Source organism: Diplotaxodon limnothrissa, linkage group LG17 (genome assembly GCF_057381915.1).
Source record: "Diplotaxodon limnothrissa isolate DT_005_m linkage group LG17, D_limnothrissa_male_GT1.1, whole genome shotgun sequence".
NCBI lineage: Eukaryota > Metazoa > Chordata > Actinopteri > Cichliformes > Cichlidae > Diplotaxodon > Diplotaxodon limnothrissa.
The window spans coordinates 26,898,178-26,925,392 of NC_140612.1; the positions used below are offsets into that span (position 1 = coordinate 26,898,178).

Genomic DNA, 27,215 nt, shown 5'->3' on the forward strand with positions numbered 1-27,215 from the left:
GACCTAACTTTCAGTGATTTCAAAATGTTTTAAAATGGAAATTTCCTGTTTCCACAGGGTAATTCCACTCCAGATCAACAGTATACAACCTCACGATGTTACCATATCAATATCAAGACATTCTGATATTGCTTTAAAAAATAAAAGCATTTTCAAACTGCCCATATCTGAGTTGCTCCTGGAACAATTTCAAAATGCTCTAAAATGGCACATTCCTGTTTCCACAGGGTAATTCCACTTTAGATCAACAGTATACAGCCCCACAGTGATACCATATCAATATCAAGTCATTCTGATTTTGCTCTCAAAAATAAAAGCCTTTTCAAATTGTCCATAATTGACCTAACTTTCAGTGATTTCAAAATGCTCTAAAAAGGAAAATTCCTGTTTCCACAGGGTAATTCCACCTTAGATCAACAGTATACAGCCCCACAGTGATACCATATCAATATCAAGTCATTCTGATTATGCCTTCCAAAATAAAAGCCTTTTTAAATTGTCCATAATTGACCTAACTTTCAGTGATTTCAAAATGCTCTAAAATGGAAATTTCCTGTTTCCACAGGGTAATTCCACTTTAGATCAACAGTATACAGCCCCACAGTGATACCATATCAATGTCAAGTCATTCTGATTTTGCCTTCCAAAGTAAAAGCCTTTTCAAATTGTCCACAATTGACCTAACTTTCAGTGATTTCAAAATGCTCTAAAATGGAAATTTCCTGTTTCCACAGGGTAATTCCACTTTAGATCAACAGTATACAGCCCCACAGTGATACCATATCAATGTCAAGTCATTCTGATTTTGCCTTCCAAAGTAAAAGCCTTTTCAAATTGTCCACAATTGACCTAACTTTCAGTGATTTCAAAATGCTCTAAAATGGAAATTTCCTGTTTCCACAGGGTAATTCCACCTTAGATCAACAGTATACAGCCCCACAGTGATACCATATCAATATCAAGTCATTCTGATTATGCCTTCCAAAATAAATGCCCTTTCAAATTGAGCATATACGGCCTACTTTTTTGACGATTTCAAAATGTTCTTAAACAGAATTTTGCTGTTTCCACAGGATAATTTCACTTTAGTTCAACAGTATACAACCTCACGATGTTACCATATCAATATCAAGTCATTCTGATTATGCCTTCCAAAATAAAAGACTTTTCAAATTGCCAAGATACGACCTACTCTTTTAAAGATTTCAAAATGCTCTAAAAGTGAAAATTGCTGTTTCCACAGGATAATTTCACTTTAGGTCAACAGTATACAACCTCACGATGTTACCACATCAATATCAAGTCATTCTGATTTTGCTTTCAAAAATAAAAGCATTTTCAAAATGCCCATATCTGACTTGATCCTGGAACAATTTCAAAATGCTCTAAAATGGAAAATTCCTGTTTCCACAGGGTAATTCCACCTTAGATCAACAGTATACAGCCCCACAGTGATACCATATCAATATCAAGTCATTCTGATTATGCCTTCCAAAATAATGGCCTGTTGAAAATGCCCATAATTTACCTAACTTTCAGTGATTTCAGAATGCTCTAAAAAGGAAGATTTCAGTTTCCACAGGGTAATTCCACTTTAGATCAACAGTATACAACCTCACGATGTTACCATGTCAATTTCAAGTCAGTCTGATTTTGCTTTTCAAAATAAAAGCTTTTTCAATTTGCCCATATATGACTTACTCTTGGAGCGAATTCAAAATGCTCTAAGATGGAAAATTGCTGTTTCCACAGCATAATTCCACTTTAGATCAATAGTATCCAACCCCACAGTGATACCATATCAATATCAAATCAGTCTGATGTTGCCTTCCAAAATAAAAGACTTTTCAAATTGCCGATATACGACCTACTCTTTTAAAGAATTCAGAACGCTCTAAAAATGAAACTTGCTCTTTCCACAGGATGAATCCATGTTAGATCAAAAGTGTACATCCACACCATGGTACTACTTCAATTTCAAGTCATTCTGATTTTGCCTTCCAAAATAATGGCCTGTTGAAAATGCCAATAACTTACCTAACTTTCAGTGATTTCGGAATGCTCTAAAAAGGAAATTTTCTGTTTCCACAGAATAATTTCACTTTAAATCAACAGTATACAACCCCACAGAGATACGATGTTAAGATCAAGTCACTCTGATTTTGCCTTCCAAAATAAAAGTATTTTCAAATTGCCCGTAGACGACCTACTCGTTTAACGATTTCAAAATGCTCTTAAATTGAAAGATGCTGTTTCCACAGGATAATTCCACTTTAGATCAACAGTATCCAACCCGACAGTAAAACCATGTAAATTTCATGTTGGTCTGATTTCGCCTTTCAAATTAATGGCCCGTCGAATTTGTCCATATGTGATATACTCTTTCAATTATTTCAGAATGTTTTAAAAATGAAAATTGCTGTTTCAACACATATTGGGTTTTCATTTTGAAAAGCAAAATCAGACTCAATTGATTATGACAGAATTGAATCATAAAGATGATGTAAAAGGAAGCTGAAATTGCCACTAGGTTGTAATTGATAGTACGTTTATATTTTAAGTCTGTGGAAAGATGTCATGGTTGGTTTGCAAGCTGTTTTGTAATTTCTTTATTTAGAATGACATCTTTCCACAGACTTAAAATATAAACGTACTATCAATTTAAGAGCATTTTGAAATCGTTAAACGAGTAGGTCGTCTACGGGCAATTTGAAAATACTTTTATTTTGAAAAGCAAAATCAGACTGACTTGAAATTGACATGGTAACATCGTGAGGTTGTATACTGTTGATCTAAAGTGGAATTACCCTGTGGAAACTGAAATCTTCCTTTTTAGAGCATTCTGAAATCACTGAAAGTTAGGTAAATTATGGGCATTTTCAACAGGCCATTATTTTGGAAGGCATAATCAGAATTACTTGAAATTGATATGGTAACATCGTGAGGTTGTATACTGTTGACCTAAAGTGAAATTATCCTGTGGAAACAGCAATTTTCACTTTTAGAGCATTTTGAAATCTTTAAAAGAGTAGGTCGTATCTTGGCAATTTGAAAAGTCTTTTATTTTGGAAGGCATAATCAGAATGACTTGATATTGATATGGTAACATCGTGAGGTTGTATACTGTTGACCTAAAGTGAAATTATCCTGTGGAAACAGCAAAATTCTTTTTAAGAACATTTTGAAATCTTTAAAAAAGTAGGTCGTATATATGCTCAATTTGAAAGGGCATTTATTTTGGAAGGCATAATCAGAATGACTTGATATTGATATGGTATCACTGTGGGGCTGTATACTGTTGATCTAAGGTGGAATTACCCTGTGGAAACAGGAATTTTCCATTTTAGAGCATTTTGAAATTGTTCCAGGATCAAGTCAGATATGGGCAGTTTGAAAATGCTTTTATTTTTGAAAGCAAAATCAGAATGACTTGATATTGATATGGTAACATCGTGAGGTTGTATACTGTTGAACTAAAGTGAAATTATCCTGTGGAAACAGCAAAATTCTGTTTAAGAACATTTTGAAATCGTCAAAAAAGTAGGCCGTATATGCTCAATTTGAAAGGGCATTTATTTTGGAAGGCATAATCAGAATGACTTGATATTGATATGGTATCACTGTGGGGCTGTATACTGTTGATCTAAGGTGGAATTACCCTGTGGAAACAGGAAATTTCCATTTTAGAGCATTTTGAAATCACTGAAAGTTAGGTCAATTGTGGACAATTTGAAAAGGCTTTTACTTTGGAAGGCAAAATCAGAATGACTTGACATTGATATGGTATCACTGTGGGGCTGTATACTGTTGATCTAAAGTGGAATTACCCTGTGGAAACAGGAAATTTCCATTTTAGAGCATTTTGAAATCACTGAAAGTTAGGTCAATTGTGGACAATTTGAAAAGGCTTTTACTTTGGAAGGCAAAATCAGAATGACTTGACATTGATATGGTATCACTGTGGGGCTGTATACTGTTGATCTAAAGTGGAATTACCCTGTGGAAACAGGAAATTTCCATTTTAGAGCATTTTGAAATCACTGAAAGTTAGGTCAATTATGGACAATTTAAAAAGGCTTTTATTTTGGAAGGCATAATCAGAATGACTTGATATTGATATGGTATCACTGTGGGGCTGTATACTGTTGATCTAAGGTGGAATTACCCTGTGGAAACAGGAATTTTCCTTTTTAGAGCATTTTGAAATCACTGAAAGTTAGGTCAATTATGGACAATTTGAAAAGGCTTTTATTTTTGAGAGCAAAATCAGAATGACTTGATATTGATATGGTATCACTGTGGGGCTGTATACTGTTGATCTAAAGTGGAATTACCCTGTGGAAACAGGAATGTGCCATTTTAGAGCATTTTGAAATTGTTCCAGGAGCAACTCAGATATGGGCAGTTTGAAAATGCTTTTATTTTTTAAAGCAATATCAGAATGTTTTGATATTTATATGGTAACATCGTGAGGTTGTATACTGTTGATCTGGAGTGGAATTACCCTGTGGAAACAGGAAATGTCCATTTTAAAACATTTTGAAATCACTGAAAGTTAGGTCAATTATGGACAATTTAAAAAGGCTTTTATTTTGGAAGGCATAATCAGAATGACTTGATATTGATATGGTATCACTGTGGGGCTGTATACTGTTGATCTAAGGTGGAATTACCCTGTGGAAACAGCAATTTTCACTTTTAGAGCATTTTGAATCGTTAGAAGATTAAGTCAATTATGGACAATTTCAAAGGGCCATTACTATGAAAGGCAAAATCAGACTGACTTGATATTGATATGGTATCACTGTAAAAAGACTGTGGTTGGAAAGTGTTGATATAAAGTTCAAATAGTATTTGGAAATACGACTTTTGCTTTTAAGAGCATTATTAAGTCATTGAAAGAGTAGTTCAAAAATGAAGATTCACAGGGCTTTTACTTTGAAATCCAAAATAAGATGGCCTTGATAGTGACAGGGCACAATTAGGGTACAAGGCTGTGTCATATAGATCTAACATTAGAGTTTGTAAAAAAAAAAAAAGCCTAAATTATATGTTATTATGTTCTTAACATATCTGTTAATTCACTCGAAGTTGGCTTTTATTTTGAAATCCGGTTTCCACATCCATTCCCGTAATACTTTGAATACACAGGGAACGTAAAACAAAGTGGAGGCTGGCTTGACTGCAAGTCTCGAATTGGAGGCTGGCTTGACACAAGTTACATTTCTGTGATGCTACCAGAAATTATTTCCACTACTAATTAATTACCGTTGAGCTCAAAGGTTATATTAATAAACGGTTAACGAATGTGTATTTATGACGACGATTTGTGAGACTGGTAAACTTATGATACGTACAATGGTCTTTCGTTCTACACGGTGCATTTCAAGGTCCTGCACCCATCCGTCGGTAAACTGTACCTGGGTTTGTTGCAGTGACCGGAAGTTACTAAACTTCATGAGTGTATGCACTCACTCCAAAAACCGTATAATTATAAATATGCATATAAATATGCTAAGATGAGATAGCTGACTTCATCTAACTAGCAAATGTTTTCCAGGCTACGTTGGTGATACAGTTTTTTTTAATGTGTATGATATTTTTGTCATGCGATTTTAAAGCTGGTCCTACAACCGCATCCAAGAATAACATGCAGCGTATCTCAGAACTGTCGGTGAAAATTATTCTTGGAGCTAAGTTTAATTGAGCTGCATTTTAAAGAGGTGCAATTTCACAATTTGTGTATATTTTCTAAGTTCACTATTTTGTATGTGTTGAGAAAAACACAGATTTTAAAATTACATGGTCTAATATTTACATTTAGCATATAACTGCAACATTATTTTTTCGTTTGTTTTTTTTAAAGACTCGAAAGGACTTGAAATTCAAAGTTTCAGACTTGTGACTTGACTCGGACTTTTACACCAGTGACTTGAGACTCGACTCTGACTTGCCTGACATTACTTGAGACTTGACTTGAGACTTGAGGATAAAGACTTGAGACTTACTTGAGACTTGCAAAACAATGACTTGGTCCCACCTCTGATAATTTGTATTAATGGTTGACTATGACAGTTTTACACCTCTTTCACCCCTTAATTGATAAGATGTATGGTTAATTTTGACAGTACAAGCTGTCTACATCATAGAAATGTCAGCACATATACCACACTGTAAATCTGTCATAACAGGCCATTGCTTCTGACCATATATGCTGACATTAACCATAAACAGGAATGTAATCTGGTAACCTGGTAATGATGAGTATGTAACTGTTTTAAGATTTGGACTCAAATTGGAAAATAATTGGTGCCTAAAGTTTGAAACAACCAAGATTTAAAGAGCCACTGTCACGGTCTGTGGAGACAGACCGTGCGGAGGTGTGTGTGGTGGACCCAGGTGCGAACACAGGTGAGGAGATGGGAGTGAACTTAAACTGAAAGCGAGCCTTCATTTGGGCTGATACAGACGGGAGTAGACAAAACATAACAGGGACAGAGACCGCAACTAACCAGAAACCTAAACTGGAAAAACCCTAACATGACTGAAAGGAATAACTATGATCACTGTGAACAGAATGCTGTGCAGATGCATGGAAACTGTGAACCAAATGGCGTTACGAAACGGACATGAACATGACCTGCAGGGAACCTCATCGCGTGGATGCGTGGAAAAACAACATAAACCAAATGGCATATTCTTGACCAGTGGGAAGGTACACAGACTGAATGAAACACAGAGACTAAATACCCACAGGGATGATCAGGGGAAGTAGAAACACATGAGGAAGAACAGCTGACACAGATGAACCTAATGACAGGACAGGGGCAGTGAAACTAAATACAATGAACAAAGAACACCAGACTCTTTCAAAATAAAACAGGAAACATGGAGACATAGACATGACACGAACTTGACAACAAGGACCACACGGACATGAAACATGACAGGTAGACAGTACAGGGGGAGATGACAGAAACAACTTAGAAACAAAGGACTAAACTGCAGCCTAGAAATTAACTGGATGAGCTAAACTAGAACACAAATGAATACAAAAGATACATAAAAACTCAAACACTGGGTCACACGACCCAGTACCGTGACAGCCATACAGGAAAAGAAGGAAGCGCCAGCAGTTCTTTTCTCAATATAAGGGGCATTGGTCACTTTCAGCCTCTGACCTGCATATGCTTAAGGGCTACTCTCTTTCGGTGCTTCTTGCTTTCCTCTTTGTTTTTGTTGAACCTGCACCTCTGTGGGCGTCCAATAAAAAAGGCTGAATTGAATCTGCTCTCCTCCAGTGATTTTGTATTTTGTTTTTAATATATATTTTGGCTTTAAAAAGGTTCTTAAAAGTCTGACTCTACATCTCTTTGGGCCAAAGATGTTTAACAATTACTTCAAATTTGTGACCCGACTTCAGCAGAATGCTTTATAAGAAAATTGCTGTGGGAATACTTTTGTTTCCCATTTCTGATGATTGGTTTTCAAAGTACTGATCTTATAAGGGTTTTCAGTCTTGGCAGACTATTTGTCCTCCCGTAAAATATCACTTATCTTTAAGTGTTACCATGTGTGATGCTGCTATCATGTTCCTTCCGATAACGGTTCCATAGCCCTGTTGGTTTAGAAAAAACGAGGCATCAGCGATAGGCTATAAAATAAAGAGTTAGTTAAAATCTAATCATCCAGCACAATTTCTCTTTATGAAAATTAGTGACTCTATAATAACATCGCACAGCTTCAACCTTTGTTCATTTAATGGGTGTTGAGAGGATTTTTTTTCCTAGAGCAAAACATTATGTACGGCAGCCTGGTATCACCAAAACAGTGAAAATATGAATTCTGAAAACCCTCACTTGAGTTTCAATTTCCAAGGGCTATTTTTAACAGTCCCAGACTTAAATCCACCCAAAGCCTTCCAGATGATATAATATATCATTATATCATTTTCTTCATTACGATAACGTATATCATTCATTTATTTTAATATTGAAAAGATAGCAGACTCCAAAGGCCTTTCAGCCACCTGTACAAAAAAGCCTGTGTAGAGTATGTCTGTATAGTCATCGAATCAGACCTCCTCATATTAGATGAATGGCGTTCATTAAATCATCTTAAGTAGAAACCTGTTTCAAGATGGCGCCGAGTATGGCAGTATGGCAGCCTCGTCGCGAGCTCCCCCAAGCAACGGCTTTCTTCTGTGTTTAATTTTACTTTTCCTTTATTTTTTCACGAGCAGCACTTGTCTCCTTGTGTACGACCGACAAACCTTACTGGACATAAAAGACGGTCTTTCTTATAACTTTCCGGAGTTCAAGTTTTGCAACACGGACGCTCCGTTTGCAGACCCCCCATTCATCTCACCTGAGACGCCTTTGTTCTCTGGCCCTGGAGGCCGCAAACGCCGACGCAGAGGGAGAAGATCTGGCGTTCTGGTTCGACTGAGACGGCGCACTTACAGACCACCGTTACCCAGTTTATTACTGGCTAATATGCAGTCTCTGGAGAACAAGCTGTGCGAGCTTCGGGCACGGATCTCATTCCAGCGAGAGATGCGGGACTGCTGCGTGATCTGCCTCACAGAAACCTGGCTATCGGACAAAGTACCGGACTCCGCAATACAACTGCCGGGGTTCTCTGTGCACCGCGCGGACAGGTCACAGGATCTTACTGGGAAAAGCAGAGGCGGTGGTGTGTGTTTCATGATCAGCAACAGCTGGTGTGATTATGCGAACGTGCACCCGGTCAAATCCTTCTGCTCACCGGACCTGGAGTACCTGATGATTAAGTGCCGGCCATTCTGGCTACCGAGGGAATTTACAGCAGTGATTATTACGGCTGTTTACATTCCCCCACAAGCCGACACTGACCGTGCACTCAGGGAACTGTACAGCGCGATCAGCAGCGAGGAAACCGCACACCCAGAGGCAGCGTTTATCACAGCCGGAGACTTTAATAAGGGAAACCTGAAGAAAGTCTCACCAAAACTCCATCAACACATCCTTTTCAACACACGTGGAAACCGGCAACTCGACCACTGTTACACCTCTTTCCGGGATGCGTACAAAGCCCTCCCCCGCGCCCCATTCGGCCAATCAGATCACTGCTCCATCCTGCTCCTGCCCGCCTACAGGCAGAAGCTGAAACAGGAAGCTCCAACCCGGAGGGCGGTGCACTGTTGGACGGACCAATCGGAGTCTGCGCTGCAGGACTGTTTTGATCACGCGGACTGGGAAATGTTTCACGTGGCCGCCAGAGACATTGATGAATACACAGACTCAGTCTGTGGATTTATCAGGAAATGCGTGGAAGATGTCGTCCCATCCAGAACAGTCAAATCCTTCCCAAATCAAAAACCCTGGATTAACGGAGATGTTCGCGCGGCACGGAACACCGCCTTTGCCTCCGCGAACACATCGGACTACAAACACGCACATTACCAACTCCGGAAGACGATCAAAGCAGCCAAACGTGAGTACAGGGACAGGGTGGAACAACAGTTTGACAACCCTCGGAGTATGTGGCAGGGACTAAACACGATCACAGACTTTAGAGGGAAAACCAGCACACCGCAGACCACGGCCTCTCTGTGTGAGGATCTAAACGTATTCTACGCTAGATTCGACACAGCGAACACCATGAGACCGGACAGTGTGCGCCCCGCGGATGACGTCAGTGCGCACACTGTGTCTGAGGAGGATGTGCGGAAGTGCTTCAGGAAGGTGAACGCACGCAAAGCTACTGGTCCGGACGGGATTCCCGGCCGCGTCCTCAGGTCATGCGTGGCTCAGCTGGCTGGAGTGTTCACGCACATCTTCAACCTTTCCCTCTCTCTGTCTGTAGTCCCAGCCTGCTTCAAAATGGCCACCATTGTCCCTGTACCCAAATCCTCCACCATCTCCTCATTGAACGACTGGCGACCTGTAGCCCTGACCCCCATCGTAAGCAAATGCTTCGAGAAGCTGGTCAGGGACTTCATCTGCTCTGCACTACCCGACTCACTGGACCCTCTACAGTTTGCATACCGCCACAACAGGTCCACTGATGATGCCATAGCCCTGACACTACACACTGCCCTGTCACACCTGGAGAAGAGAGACACGTATGTGAGGATGCTGTTTGTAGATTACAGCTCAGCATTCAATACCATCGTTCCCTCGAAGCTGGACAGGAAACTGCAGGATCTAGGACTGAGCAGCTCCCTCTGCAGCTGGATCCTTAGCTTCCTGTCTGACAGACGCCAGGTGGTCAGACTGGGCAGCATCACCTCATCCCCCATCACACTGAACACTGGTGCTCCACAGGGGTGTGTACTGAGCCCTCTCCTGTACTCACTCTACACCTACGACTGCACAGCCACTAACAGCTCCAACATCATTGTGAAGTTTGCGGACGACACTACAGTGGTGGGTCTTATCACCAACGGTGATGAGACGGCTTACAGGGAGGAGGTCAGCGCCCTGACCCACTGGTGTCAAGACAACCATCTCACCCTCAACGTCGCAAAGACAAAGGAGTTGATAGTGGACTTCCGGAGGTGCAGAGAAGTACACACCCCCATCACCATCAACGGCGCTGCTGTGGAGAGAGTGAGCAGCTTCCGGTTCCTTGGAGTACATCTGGCTGAGGATCTTACGTGGTCAGTACACACAAACAAAACAGTGAAGAAGGCGCAGCAGCGCCTCTTCTTTCTCAGGAGACTGAAAAGATTCGGCATGAGCCCCCGCATCCTCAGGACCTTCTATCGCTGTGCCATTGAGAGCATCCTCACTGGATGCATCACCACCTGGTATGGCAACAGCACCGCCTACAACTGCAAAGCTCTCCAGCGAGTAGTGCGGTGCTCTGAACGGATAATTGGAGGTGAGCTTCCCTCCCTCCAAGACATCTACAGGAAGCGGTGCCTGAGGAAAGCGGGGAGGATCATCAAGGACTCCAGTCACCCCAGCCATAAACTGTTCAGACTGCTTCCATCAGGAAGGAGGTTCTGCAGCATCCGGTCCCGTACCAGCAGACTGAGAGACAGCTTTTTCCATCAGGCCATCAGACTGCTGAACACGTCATAGACACCTCAGCTTCACTACTGGAACTTCAACATTATGCACTCCACACTGTATATAAATGCCACTTGTTTTGCACATATTCAACTCTGTATATTTTATATATTTTATTATTATTATTATTATTATTATTATTATTATTTTATTTTATTTTTTTACTATTTAATTTGTAAAAATGTGTATACACACACACACACACACACACACACACACACACACACACACACACACACACGTAGGAAAATATTTAGTATACACATCCAGAAATGCATACACTATTATATATTGTACATATATTTATTAGTTTCAGGTTGGCCATTCTTGTATTTTGCTCGTTTGTGTTGTTGTGTTTGCACATCTCTGTTGCTTGTGGGGCTCGCACACAAGAATTTCACTCGCATGTGCTGTGCCAGTGTGCCTGCACATGTGATGTGACAATAAAAAGTGATTTGATTTGATTTGATTTGATTTGAATGGAGCCACTCATTCGGCTCTAACAAAGGAAACATGAAGGCTCATATTCCAGACGTATACTTGCTTTCATTCATTTCCTTGACTCTCGAACATCGTTCATTATGTTATCTTTTGAAAGATGAATACAACTGTTTCATGGGACAACTGTTTGTTCCAATTCTGTATTAAATTAGTTGTAAATAACAGCAGCTGTTTGACTGATGGTTAAGAAGCTATGAATTGTAAAAACAGTGCTTTGTTCCTTTTACCCTAAATCATATAAATTGAGGCATAAAGATTAATGAGGGTTGTCAGTTTTTTTTCTCATTTCATGTAAACCTATGTAGGTGGTAGGAGCAAAAAATGTCGTCCCAGAACTATTTAAATAATATTTTTGTGTGTATTTGCATGTAGCTCCATCTGAAAGCCAGTTGGCGTTTATGGATTCTAGCGATTCACCACAGAGTTGGCATCGTGCTTTCCTATTGAAGACTAATCAACAGAGCGCAGTGTGTGTCTGGTGAAACTGGCAAGGTTTTAAGCCCATCCTGATCATTTAATTAGTCTGATTATCCAAACAGCTGTCTGCTGGTGCTCTTTCTGACTTCAAGTCGCACACAAACACATGCGTGCACGCTGAGTGATGATGCTACATATGCGCCTGCTCACGGTGCCCTTGGAGCGCGTGTGATAAATAGTGTCATTGAAGCTGTGATGACAGCACTCCAAGCTGACTGACTGTCAGCATGAAATCTTCCATGCTGCGCTGTTCTTGACAGTGCAAAAGGTCTTTGGGCAATTGTGGAAGATTTTGTTAAATTCTTAAATGATCAAAAAGGGCAAAAAAGTCTTGAAATGACAATAGGCTCTGCCAATAGACAATATATTGATCCTTATATGCCGGTTGTGTATTTAGTCCATCAAGATGACCATGTGAGGTGGTTTGTCTTTATTTTTACAAGCTTTAGTCACTCAGACGTTTCTGACCAAGGGGTTGTTTTAGAGGTGACAACATCTTTTCAATCACAAATGCAAATATTAGGAAATGGCCATCTCTGGAGCTGAAATACGAGGCTGGTGTGAAAGTCCCGGAAACTGTAGTTCCTTAAGTGGCCACTTGAGGCTGTCTCTAAAAATGGACGTCCCATTTTATCAGCAAAGAAGTTTTCCAACTCAGCCTAGATTAGAAGAAAAAAGAGCTTTTCTTTCTTGGGGTAAAACTGATCTTAAAAACAAGTGCTGCTTTGCTCTGATGCAGGAGTAGCTTCGCTGAAGACGTGGTTCAAACGTCTCTTATGTTTATGTTTTAGCTGAGTAAGGAAATCTATTATTAAGAATTTGTCAACAACTTATTTCCAACTGCAAGCCAAGTGCAACCAACCATGAATAATTCATTGCAAGCCTAGTTTAAATTGTTGAAGGCAAATGAACTGAAAGGGCATATGCCATATGCCATGCATTTAAAAACTGACATCTTTTTAGAGTAGACTGCTGTCCTTGAGAGTTTTTCCTCCACCTTAATATCTTGCAGTGGTAGCCAGAACTCCTCTGTGAGCTTGACTGGTTTGTGCCTAGGTATGAGGCAGTTAACTCTTATAACACCTTGATCCCCTGGAGGAACCAGCTGCTCTCTTGTTTTTTGACTCTCCACAGGCTGTTCGCTCTTTCTCTCTCTCCCAGCCTCCCAGGGGATTTACATGACACCTGCTGAGCTTAAACAGTCTTCTTCTGCAGAGCAACAACAATTTTCCTTCATCCATCTGTTTTAGAAACAGTAATAAAAAAAATCTGATTTTGGCTCTAAACACACCAGAAGTGCTCCCTCAACTGCACGGAGGAGTCTTTTCATTTTGCATCGTGCTAAGATGCTTTTTCATGTCTTGCGTGCATGGAGCCATTTGCTCAAGGTGAAAGTGGAAGCAATAACGGCCTAATAGACGTGAATGCTTGATTCATGTTAAGCTGATAATGCATCAGCGAGTGGATTTTCCTCGGGTACTGTCAATTTGCAGTCATTTTTTTGTACTTCCTCCAGCCCTCTTGTTTTTACGCTCGCTCTGTCATTCACCTTTCCCCATTGGCAGCTTTGTGATGTTATGAGGGCATCTCTGTCAGGAACCACCTTAACAGGAAAAAAACAACAACTTTGCATCACATTAAAAGACCTCCTTCATCCTTATACACCTCATTGACTATAGAGTTGCTGCTTGATTTGCACCCTTATGCACTCTTGCCTGCCCACATACTCACACAATCTATTTTTGGATCTGTGGCCACATATTGGGATGTATTGAGTAGAGACTGTGGTGGTGGTTGCTCTAACTGATTCTTGTTGTTTATGGAAATTTTTGGCCATACTTCCAGAAGTAGATTTGTGAGATCAGTTTCCACTGTAATTCACCCCAAAGGTGTTCTATTGGGTTAAGGGTCAGGACTCTGTACAGGCCAGTCATGTTCTTCTACACCAAACCTGCTCATCCATGTCTTTATGGACCTTGCTTTGTGCACTAGTGGGCAACTTGCAACTACTGAAAAAGTGGCCTACCATTTCCTAGCTGAGTGCCTTTTGTTCCCCTGTCGCTTCCACTTAGCTACCACTAACACTTGACTGTGTAATATTTACTAGTGAGGCAATGTCACGACTAGAGTTGTTGCGCAGGTGGCATCCTATCATGCCACAACGCTGGAATTCACTGAGCTCCTAAGAGCGACCCATTCTTTCACAAATGGTTGTAGAAGGAGTCTGCATGCCTACAGTAGGTGCTTGATTTCATACACCTGTGGCCATGCATGGGATTGGAACACCTGAAGTCAATGATTTGGATGAGTAATTGAATACTTGGTAATATAGTGTATAATAAAAACCATTCCACTTCACGAGTAATGGAATGAGACTGATTCGTTTAGGGACAATAGCTAAACTGTATGAATATAAACTAGTACACATCTTCCCGTGTAAATCAAAACTCACACCTAGTTTACGTGCTGCTGTATTTTATGTAATTTTCTCCCTGCTTTGCTGTCTACGCTCTCAAATAGAAGTTAAATATCTCAAAAACCTTTACCTGGGTTGTTTTCCCTTCAAGGTAGTATTCTTGTTCCAGTATTGCTGCTATTTTTAGCCTGGAAGTCCCATTCAGACCACTTGCAAGTGTTTGATCTCCGCTCTATCACAACAGTGACCCTTCAACTTGAATTTCAGTTTGGTGAAGAGGATGAAGTCACAGGGAGTCAAATCTGGCAAGCTCCAAAAAGCTCCTACATTTTTTATTGCCCTGCGCGCGGCAAGGTAATGGCACGATGGCACGCACAACCGTTTAGTTGATTTGGGACCAGTGTCTTACCTCCAACGCTTCAGGAAATTGCAGTAGAACTCTGCCCTGACAGTCTGATCCTGAAAGATGAATTCACAGTACACGTCCTTGTGAATGTGGAAAAGTGAAATGTGAAATGTGAAAAAATGTGAAAAAAAACAAGCTCACTCCTGGTCATGCTCCTGAACTCATGCGTCGTCTTCTTTCATTGAAAACTGCTGTTTAGTCTCTGGTTCATAACTAGACATCCAGCTCTGCTTCAAGAAACACAAAGAGCAAAAAGATGCATTTCTTATTGCTGATAAACCATTAAAAAAACCAAACCCTTTTTTACATTGTGGGAAGTTTTAGAAAATGGAACATTACATATATGGGATTTTATATCAGTATCAACATCAGTGTGCTGTAAAGCTTTACAAAGATTCAATTTGAAACAGAGAATAAATGTCATTGCCAAGATGGCACGTATGACGTGACCAGAAATGAAAAAATTGCTATGGGTTTCTAAACACAGAGTAAACAAACAGCAAATTAATTAGTAGGAATACTGTTCTGTGGGAGTGAGACAGCACTGCGTTTGGCTGAAGCATATTATTTAGTTTCGCCACATGGTTTCTGATGGTGGAAGATGGTCATTTCCAAGCCATCTGGATGCTATAAGCCAAGGAAGACGATGTGGCAGAGATTTGCTTTTATTCACTAATAGGCATATAAAAACCCATGTAGTGCACTGTACAGCAGATGGGGGGCGTTGCAGGACCTGCGAATCTGAAGGGAAAACCAGGGATTTCATTGCGATCGGTCCCCACAGCCAAAGCTGTGCTTCAACAGTCGCTCTCCCTCACTCGCAGCATCACACACTTCCCTTCCCCTCCGCTTTGCCACCGTCTCTCACACACACACACTCTCTCTCTTTGCTTCAGTGTTTCTCAACCACTCATTCTGCTGCGCTCGCCCGTGTCATCTCTCCTCTGTGGAGTGCAGAGAGAGGTGATTCAGCTCGCGGGCTGACTGGCAGTTGCTGGACTGGGCAAACAGAGACAGAGTTGAGGACCTGAGGGACAGGACAGTACTGTTTGAGGGGGGGGATTCCATCGGGAGAGATACAGCGCAAGATTACCTCCAGTGGAGATTATTTGCATCACAAAACCTGTGGAAAGAGGACTGTGACTCTCTCTGTGTAGTGGATGCACAACCGCTGCCTGTGGAAGAGGTGCCATTCACTGTTTTAATTTTTGTGCTTTTGTGTGTGTGTGTGTGTGTGTGTGTGTGTGTGTGTGTGTGTGTGTGTGTGTGTGTGTGTGTGTGTCACCTTTTCAGTATGCAGATTCACCGGCTTGCCTTCTTTTCTTATGCAAATGTAAATTGGCTGGTTGTACTGCTCTACACCTTTGACAGAGACTCAGATGGAGCCGGTCTCTGTATTTCAGGTTTGCATGATTATAATGCAACGCTGCGTGAAATAGTTTGGGATTTATGCATCTTGCTGTATTTGTGTGTGTGTGTGTGTGTGTGTGTGTGTGTGTGTGTGTGTGTAGTTCAAGAACACAGAAGTGAAGAACCAGAATGTGCTGAATAATTGATCCCCAGTATGACAGAAAACTTCCAAACTAGGTTATTCTTGAATTAATGTGCCACTCATTATATTTGCTGCTATTTCACCCACCTTCCCTCTGAGCTCGTTTACAGTCGATTGTGTGGATACCCCCGTCTCTACATGTGTGCACTGGTGATATGCATGCTCTCCAACATATCATGCGTGGATGTCGTTGCCTCGGGAGCACACGGGGGTAAAGAAGGGGGCAGCTAAGTGGTATGTGGCACTGTGCCAAGTTGCCGCTTCAAACTGGATGTTGAAGGTTAGTCAAATCCACTCGGTTCATGCAGAGGAGTAACAAACATGACAAGTATGTTGGCTAAAGCGACACCGTGAGGAATCCCTTAAGTAACATCAGCCGACCATTCCCCCTCCTCCACTTAGCCGTCCTGTCTTGCCTCCATTTCAAATGTGATTATACGAGTGTGTGGCAGAGTAGATAGATGGAGTATTTGTTGCAGAAGGAGGAGGTGGAGGTAAAGCTTGTTTTAGTTTGCTACTTTCTACCCCCCCACCCCTGCCACGGGATTGCTTTTGCCTTCCTTCCCGCTTATCCCTTACCTCCATTTGTCTGTGGTCCCTTGATCACTTTTTAACCCCCTCAGTCCTGCTGAGCCAGCAGGATTCACTGGTTTTAAACTGAAGTCCATTTACAGAGCTGGGATTGCTAGAGAGACACAGAGAAAAGAAGGGGGAGGTAACCCAGGTGAGGGCAAATAAGAGGGAGTAAAAACAGCCCCTCGGGGAGTTGGTGGCTGATTTATGTGTAGACATATCTCCACACGTGTTTGGCCACAGCCCCAATTAATACCTCCGCCAATCCGTGGCCGCGCTTGACAAATGCTGGATCTGTGAGTGCCGAGTGTGTTCATTAGTGTTTGGATTGTAGGATTTTCAGCGAATTTAAATTGTTTACTGTGGTCTTGGGAGATTCTGGGTCATTTGATGCTGCAGTGTTTGGATCTTCCTCTGCTTGTTGTTGAGGTTTGCACGAAAAGAAAAAAAAAAACGTGTGAGGCAAGCAATTTTCCTTGCCTGGATAATTCACAAACACATCCAGCTGTCCCCATTTCTGATCAAAGGCTGATTAGGCTCTTTCCTTCTATAAATTGACTGGAACAAATTTTGGTATCAGTCTTAGAGCAGTTGCATTTATTTGAATTTGGTGCTTTTGATTATTGATTATTGACCTTTGTGTTCCTCCAGGGGGCGTGATAGACAAGGACCTGCGCCACTACCTCAACCTGCGTTTCCAGAAAGGCTCAGTGGACCACGAGCTGCAGCAGATCATCCGGGACAACCTCTACCTCCGCACCGTCCCCTGTGAGTTACCTTGTGCTCACCTGACCTCCCTTTGTCCATCCTTGTTCCCTTCACTCACCTCCTTGAGTGAGACACTTACATTCAGTGCTTTGCCAAGGGTAGATCATCAATAAAGCCAAGTGTGCAATTTCAAAGGGGGCAGTAAAAGCTCCAGGTTCGCTCTGTGACAGTTTGAATGTGGTAAGTTGCCAACAAACAAGACAGAAATGAGTGTTTGGCTCACATCTGCAGTTCTCTTTTGGCCACATTGGACCTTGCCTGACATAGGATGACTTTGGCTGCCTCAGATCAACCATAGATCCACCTTGTCAGTTCAGCTGTGTAACAGAGCTGTAAGTAGGCCTAATGTCTGCATGTGGATCTCCAGTGTCCCACACTGTTCAATAGCATCTTTCATTGCCCTCTACATGGTGTTTAAATACCCACTTTTTGTGACGAGGTTTCAGACCACAGTGATGTCACTGATGACATCAAGGTTAAGCATGCCTGTAAATTAATTAAAGAGAGAAAAAAATGAGATGACAAGCAGACTAGTCTTACAATATCAAACTTCAAAATTTGAGCCCAGGATGACGTATTTAAGAGCAATTTAAAGCCAATAATCACATTGTTCAGTGATCAAATCACATTGTAAATTTTGTTGAAAATTGTGACATATTGCATAATGTGTGCATAATATTGCAAACTTATGCTGTCAGGTTGGTTTCCAAGTGTTGCTGAAATTAGCACCGCTAGCACCAGCGGCATTCTTTTCCTAATTCCTTTTTTCTTTTTCTTTTGATTGTCCACGCACCTCATCAAACCATGTTTACACGTTGCTCTCCTTCAGAGGTGTATGCCAGGTTATTTGTCAGTTGTTGTAGATTAACAAATATGAGACTACATCCACACATACAAATGCAGGTATTTTTTTAAGATGGAGATTTTCACATAGAGACACTAAGAGCACTGTCAAGAGCAACATGTGGTGATATAACCCTAACTGTATGAATTGTTAGCCAATCGGAAGGCTGGAGATGATAGCAATGTGCACAATTTAACATTAAAAAAAGGAGATAAAGGTGCACACCTTTGACATTGCAAGACAAAAATTCCTTTTCCTCATCGAAACACTGAAGTCTTTTTTCAAAAGCTTTGATTTTAGTGGCCCGAAACACCATTCACATGTGGATGAAAGACCAGAGCACACTTTACCAAAATACCTGTGCGTGTGTGTGTGTGTGTGTATACATATGGATTGAATACTTTGTTTAGCTTGCTAACAGTTCTGTTGCCAACTAGAGACAGCAGCAATGTTTACCCTTCAAGTGGAGTGAGTGGAGCCATTTATGTGCACTGTTGTGATATTTTCAGTTGCAAAAATGTTTCCTGCCATGAATTTGGCTGTCTACATTTCCTGCAACTTTAAAAAAAAGATATAGGCTATGATTTTTTTTCTTTTTTTGCAATTTTATATTCTAATGTATTCTAACTGTATTCTAATGTGGAAAAATGTACTGCTGCAGAAGCCTTGAGAGTTATCCCTAACCCTAAACCCTAAACTTTTTTGTATAAAACTCACTGAAAGCCACAACATCCAATTATATAATAACAACAGGTTTGTCTTCTCTCACTTTGTGTTAATGATTCATCTTTGGCAGCTGTGCAGTCTGTTGTGTTTTTTTCAAAAGCTCAAGAGCAATGGACTGTATAGATCTAAAGCTGAGGTCAAGTTCAACATATTACCACATTTTCAGGCAATTTTATACATACCCCGCTGACAGAGAGCAAGCCTGAGGGCAGGCAGTACTCTTGCAGGTGGTTGGTTTCTGGAGCTGCAGAAAATGTAACAAACTAATAGGTTGTTGTGTATAGTCCGCTGCGTACATTGTCTAGTGCTTGAATGCAGCAGAACTCATACACATGCAGAGAGGGTGGGAGGAACAGGGGGCCAACAGGGGCATCCCGACAGGTCGATCCAGCTTCTTGCTTCGCGTGAACTGTTTCCCCTCTGAGTAATTTTTCAAGCGCGGTATGTGCTGAATATACTGAATTTTCTTTCTGATGTGAGTACGTGATGTGATATTTTCTTTCCCTGTTTGCCATGTCCCTTTGCTTTCAGCCCCAAATCCCCCAAATATCTATCTGTGCGGTGATCGATTGAGCCGCTGGAGTGTTAGTTTAGCTGGAATCAGCCTTGTCTGGAAGTTCGACTCTTTAAAATCAAATGTTTACTGCAGCTCTGTCTCTAATTAGCTGCATTAACTGCCTCACAAGAACACAGAGCTGCAACCAAGTGCTCTGTAGACAATCAAAGATAAGATTTGGAGGGCTTTAAGCTATTGATACTTGGTGTTCTTGGTTCAGGATAGCTTTTTAAACTGAATGCTTATCTAAGTCTTAAATATTGTATGCTGGAAGACATTTTCTTTTATCAGGTTATCGCACAATGTTATATGTGCTAGGGCTAAGAAAACACAATATTTAGTAAGTATTATTCTGATTCCTGTTTGCTTTTTGTTTCCTGGATGTTCAGCCGTCCATTAAAGGACTGTGATATTAAAGGGTGTTTGTCTGTAAACTCTTATCTGTGCACACTGTTTGTTAGCCTAGCTGTGCATTTAGACCCAGCTGTCTAGTGGCTAACTCCCCCCTGAATCCCCTAATGGAGGTGCATTCTTCAAGCCTAGGTGCAGGCAAATATCACTGGAACCACTTTTATGTCTCCCTGACTGCACAGAATGCAGCAGGAGAAACAAAAAGAGACCTATTTATATTACAATACAAGCATCATTTTCTCTGATAACCACTCATAGAGCAACTGCCAGTGAGGCAGTGAAGATAGAGAAGAGGTGAACAGTAAAGGCTGAGAACAAATGGAGGAACAAATAGAGGGAAAGAAATCCGAAAAGGAACGGGGGAAAGGGGATGAAGCTTGATGATAGGGACACGGGCTGTATACACATAACCACATAGTGAAATGGCAAAGAGAGGTTAACTGGTGCATTAATGAAGGTTTAACAATGGGCTTTAGTGCTGCTGACAGGAAGAGGGCTTAGTCATGACTGAACTAGGCTTTTTATATCTGGATGCATAGATGTGTTCTTTTTTTAAATATGGAAAACATATGTTATTGAGAAGAAACAATGCACTATGACTGCGAAGCAATCAACGTGGACAAGACACATCTGGAGTTGGTCTTCAACTGGAGTGTATTTCAACCAGATTCATTTGTACTTTATTTTCTTATGAGAAAAATCCTTCCAACAGTCTCAAATGTCCTGTGTACGCATCTGTTTTCAAAAAAAATTGGGATGCTGTGTGAAATGGATTAGCTAAGAATAACCTAGCTAATAACATAGTTGCAAAGACTAGTGATATTGTCTCATACAGTCATATCATTAATCAATTCGTGAAGCCAAAGAAATCTGTAGGCAGAAGATAAGGCTGAAAACCAATACTGAAAGCCTCTCAGGTGGCACTGCGTTAGAAAATCACTGCATGGGCTGAAGAAACAGTTCTGAAAACTCAGTTTGTCTCAAATGTATCCTAAGTCTCTACCAAGGAAAAAAAACATATACTGTATAATATAAACTAGACCCAGAAACACTATGCCACCTTCTCTGGCCAGAGAGAGGACAACTGGAAAACTGTCATGTGGTCTGATGATTGAACGTTGTCCTCCAGTCCTCCAAGTCCAGAGTGGCTTTAGTAGTACAGTAGGTTGTAACTTGCACATCTATGAAGGCACCATTAATACTCAGTGATATCTACAAGTTTTAGAGCAACATGTGCTGCCATTCAGACAACATTTTAAAGTTAAGCGATGCAAGATTATTTTATTGGAAAACAACAACAACAACAACAAGTGTCCCTTTGCGACTAAGCATCTGAAATCTTATCCATGGTAAAGAATGGGAAGACATTTCCCCTTCAAACAAGTTATTTCAGATTCCAAACAGCAGAAAGTTTAAAGTGAAGAGATGAATCAGGCATAAATGAGCTTATTTTTCTAAAGACAAAATTTCTCTTTTATGTTTTTATACTGGCACCGTTTAGTTGCTTAGTGGTGGGTTAATACAAACCCAGCCTCGGCACGTCACAAGCTAGTGTACTCCCAGTGCCGATCCCAAGCCCAGAAAAATGAGAGGATCCTAAATCAAACAAGCAGATCCGTTCATTTTGGCAACTCCTATGCAATAACAGAGCAGCCAAAAGTTTGTTTTTCTCTTTGTGCTTGTACTATTTCTAGTAAACAATGAGATTAAAAGACAAGCAAATCATTGGTTTGTGTTTTTATTCATATTTACACACTGTGCAAACCTTTCTTTTAGGATACTGATAATATGCCAGGTTTAAATTGAGCATTTGACTTAAATGAGCTAATTGTGGACAAACCACTGGGAGATTCATGAAGTAAAGCCCCCTCTCTCAAACTGATAAAAAAAGAGTTGCACTGAAGACTCCCGAGATGTGTGATGAATCTAAAGGAGGTTGAGAGGTGAGAGAGAAAAGGCATGATGTGAAGTAGTTCATCATCACAATTTACACGTAACCCTTGAGTGGTAAAGAAAGGACATTTTTCGTGGGGATGGAGGCTGACGGGCAGACAGTAGGAGACTTACTGCCATTCACACCAATCGTGAGGCTTGGATGGAGTCGGCGAGGGCAGCTAAGGCTGTGCCAGCTCTTAGACAAATTGCCTGGTTGAAATCCAAGGTCAGAGCGTTAATAGCCTGAGCCCATGTGAAATCAGGCCTATCTTCTGGTAATCCATATATATTTGATGGGAGGGATAGAAAGCGGAGTGAAACAAGGTGTGTGCAGACTAGTCATGAGACCTAAGTGTGCTGTATTGGATGAATTATTTAGGTAAGAGTGAATTGAAAGAACACGACAATGGAGTAAATATATATTTTTAAACAACAGAGTGACTCCTGACTGTGCTTTCATTTAATAACGTCACAGCTGAGCAGAAAGTTATTTGAAAGATGCTATAAATATTTGAACTAATTTACAAGTGTTTAGATATTTAGAGTAAATAACTTGAAGGTCAACTGAAAGATTAAAAAAATACAAATGTTACTCTTGTTTCCCCATCGAATACCAAATCAAATATAAATATGCACAGTGCCTCAGTTACAGGGAAACAAAAATGTGTTAAAAATATCAAGGTCATCAGGATAATATGACTCATTTCCCAGAAGCCACTCAGTCTTTCATGTACTTATTATATTTGTTCGTCTCTTGTTGTTTTTCCTTGCCTGGCTGATTTTTCTCTTTTACTTTACTTTCTTCATACAAGAACACTTCAAGCACTCCTTTTTATCTCAGTGGACGCAATAAAGCACTTAGTTACGTGGTGTCATTGATGGTCTCTGAATAATAGAGCTGATGATCAGGAGGCCATCTGGAGGTAGAAAAGGGAGGAGATGCTCAGTTTGTCACTTCCTTTCAACTTCTTAGAAATGTAAGTAACATGTCCTCTTAGAACAAGATCTAGAGTGTCTATTTGTAACAAAATGTTGGTTTAAGCCGTCTATACAAAAGCTTAAAATGCCAGAAATGATCCAATAATCCACAAGAAAAAAAGGCAAAGATCAAAATAGAGTCTGAGTAATATAATTTAATTTATCTGTTCTGTTTCCATTAATGTTAATAATCTTCCACTCTCCCTTTTTTTGTTTTAAATTACTAGACTTTGTAGGGTCCCAGCCCAGAGTCAGGAGCCAGTGGAGCAGACTATTAGTGTTTAATAGTAGGCTATTACTGAATTAATTATAGAAATAGAAAATTTGGTCCTTATAATGGAATAGACCATGATCTGTTTTGAAACCTCCTATGGGCCCACCTGCCACAGGATGAGCCACTGGGGTTCATATGGTTTGAGGTGTTCCAGTCATTCGCTGTCTTAAGTGAGAACTGGTGGGCAGGGATTGATATACTTGTATTCCTCTGGTTTTAATGCCTGCGCGATACCTAATGTCACGCTGGGACTTAAACACATACATATAGGATGCCTCTTTGGTGTCTCTTAAGTGAGGTGTTTCCTGTGTCCTAGACATTGTATTGATGGATGGATGGATGGATGGAAGCTGAGCATATCTGCCTTACCATATTTTTAAACCTGGACATGACAAGGTTGATCTGACTGCAAAAGATACTGCACTCTCACATAATGGAGACTTATCCTTGGCCTGGTAGCCATGCCAGAAGGCATACCATTCTTCATTATATGTATTATTTCCCACCACTTTTAACATAAATAGGCAAAATAAACATCACGTTGTATTAAAAAAGACTTTATGAGGAAAAAAATGTATAATCATGAAGTGCAACGGGTAGGTAATTTCCTCCGTCCGTATGGTCGGACTTCTTTTTTACAGTTTGTTGCGGTGACTATCGCACAGTTCAAAGCAGTGATGGCCTCTAGCACTCACAGAAGTGTTAAATTGTATTAAACAGTTTAAATCATCACAATTTAAACACATTACCTGTTAGGTAAGAATGTCGTAAGCGGCAAATGGTGACATTGTGACAACATTGCTCTATGATCGTAAAATAACCCAACCACAGACTTAGTGTGCTGTATTGTTACAGAACAAATTAATGTAATGTATTTTAGTAACTATGACATTATGTCAAGATGAATTGTATTGTAATCTGCTTTCCAATGTAACTCTTTGGAATATAAAAGCAACATATTTAGAACATTGTTTTATTTTATATTAATGTTTGAAACACTGAGCAGACGTCACCAGAGACCAACGCAAGACGCTACCGCTGAGCTGCAACACCAAAAGTTTGTTGTAAATGGGAATGACATTAAGTGATAGCTCTTATCTCGTAAATACAATAGCTGCCATTAAATAGCATTTGCAGCATTATCCACAATTCAAACTAAGGGACATGTGTATACCTGTAAGCACGAAATCTATGTCAATATACCAGCTGCTGGACAATTTTTTCCTTGTTACAGAAGCTATTGCCCAATTATAGAACCCCACACTGTGATCCTTTTGGGAACCCTGCCTTCACTGCTAACAGCTTGGCTACCTTGCAAAGAATGCGACAAGCAATTTGATAGCAGAGGTGGGCCTCTTGAAGAAAGAGCGTTTCAGCGAACATCCGCTAATGGAGACGTAAAGTTTATGACCGGTGTGATTGGATACTCCCGCATGTGTTTTTAATGCCCACAAGTTGCCTCTTATGAGTCTTTGCATTAATGTGTGAATGTGTTTGTTTTCTTTGGCCTTTACATGCATGTGCAAACAACATATGCTTAAATAGCAGGAAGTAGAGATTGATACTGTGAGTTAATGGGGAGTTTGACGCCTACAGGGACACTGACTTTGTGTTAATGGCCGGGGCAGCCGTGCACAATATGGATGGTGTTTACTAATGAGAGAGAGAGACATACTCGACGTCCATCTGCCTATCCACAGTTGTCAGTTGGATCATTCTGAAGTCTTGCAGCATAGCAGGAAATATGACTTTCTCTCCGGCTTTCCTTTCCTTTCCTGCTGCTCCGTCTTTATCTTTACTTCGTCCCCTCATTCTTTTCTCCATGAGTCCTGTTGTTGTTTTGTTTTGATTTGATTTGGATTTTTTGCTGTGCGTGTGTGCATTTCATTGCAAAGAAGATTTGCAAGTCCAGTATGTAACTTGTAAGATCACACAGGTATCTGTGATTGGCCCTGCTTTCTTTTTTGCAGCATGTCACATGTCTGTGTTTCTGGTTAATAGCCTGATTTCTGATAGATGACGGCAATAATCAGGATAATAAGAACAGTCTAACAGCTCCCCAGTGCCCCGCCATTCAATATTTAGCATCTCTGTGAGAAACCCAATAAACCGTAGAAGTGTGAGCCTGAATGAGGAGCTCAGAGTGGCCTTGCTTACTCTGGAGCTCTGAGATGAGGCCTGGTGTGGAGATGAATGAAGAGCAGTTTGTGTGTTTTATAAATTTAATTTTATTTATTTTTTTATCCTGGTCATGAAAAACAGGAAAACGTGCTGCTCGTGAGCTTGTTTGCCTGCTTGCATATTATTTTGTCAGTCTTTGTGAAGAAGGTTAAGCAGATCAGACAAATACCTCTAGTCAAAAGCTCACTTTCTTTCATCCATCCATTTACTCCGCTCTCCCTCTCCTCACTTACTCATTGACTCACTGGAGGCAGGGCCGGGTTTCCATGGCAACCGTTTCCACTCCCCATCTGCGTCAGAGGCTCAACTCTTCTTAAAACCTCAGCCCCCTTTCTTTTCCCTTCCTCCCTGTGCCCTTCCTGTCCCACTCCCCTCTACTTCATCCCACTTTCTCCAAGCCAAGACTGTAGGTCAGAAAAACCTGGCAACTCGGGGTCAGCACAAAGTACACCGCCTGCTGGAAATAGGATTTCAAGGTGTAAAATTGAGTGTATAATCCATATGTTAGAGAGGTGTGCGCGTTTTCATCTGAGGGTGAGGGAGTGTGGGAGGGGGTTGACTGACAGGGCAGGACACAGATGTGAATGTGCCGGGTGGCAAGCGTGACGCGGCACTCTCTGCTCGCTGGCAGATGCGGCTTTTAGACGCAAAGGGGAAAAGGTGTGAGATTTGCTCTCTAATTGGCCTTCATCACATAAACCTCCTCAACATCACCACGCCTCATCATCAAGCTCCTGCTGTCTCCTACCCTTGGAAGTGAAGAAACGGTGTCAGATAGACAGATCCATCAGGTGTGCCGCCTGCGGTCACCTCACCATGATGCTGTAATGAGAGCTTCCTCGGTTGTCTTTGGTATAATGATCTGGTGTCTTTGGGGGAATGACGAAGACCTTGATCCTTCTCAGGAGGTTTCACAAAAAAGTATTTACACATTTTTCTTATTCCAAAGCATGAATTATTTTAAATGGAAGCGAAAGCATTAACAGAACGGCGGCACAATCTTAATGGGGCATATTTCCACTGCAGCACATCGCTCCCATGACAGCCTGCTGGAAGCTCCTGGATTATGATTGAAAATGACTGCTTCTTTAAGTTGGACACTGGAGATAATAGAAACTGTTGGGTAAGAGAGTAAAACCTCAACTCGCATAATTGTGTCCACAAGGAGTAGCCTAAGTATGTCTTATTCACAGAGTGCTGTCAACACAGAGCCCTTAGCGCAACATGGCAAATTTAGCTCAGTCAATCAAACACAGGGCATATATTGTTAGGTGGCAGTTTGTTCTGTGAATCAGAGAATAGGCAGACAGTAATAGATTAAAGTTGGTATTATTAAGTAGTTTCACTGCAAAGATTTACTTCATCTTCTCCACATTAGCTTCAAAATTTCACACCATCATCGGATATTTAAAAAGAACAATACTATGCACCATCACAGTAAATGTGCCTTGGGACTGAACTAGAGCTGGGCGATAGAACGATAACGATATGTATCGCGATATAACTTTTACTCGATAGAGAAATTAAGCTATCGCGATAGACCTCGCCGCTCTTGTCCTC

The 27,215-nt window shown here is 40.9% G+C and overlaps 1 protein-coding gene across 1 annotated transcript in view; it reads left to right on the forward strand.

Moving 5' to 3' along the window:
• The window catches only part of magi2a (membrane associated guanylate kinase, WW and PDZ domain containing 2a), a 284,527-nt gene that overhangs the window by 75,563 nt on the left and 181,749 nt on the right, over positions 1–27,215 (forward strand). The window contains exon 2 of the mRNA XM_085375635.1: positions 17,634–17,750. Coding sequence (XP_085231761.1) covers positions 17,634–17,750 — 117 coding nt within the window. The remainder of the gene's footprint in view (positions 1–17,633; positions 17,751–27,215) is intronic.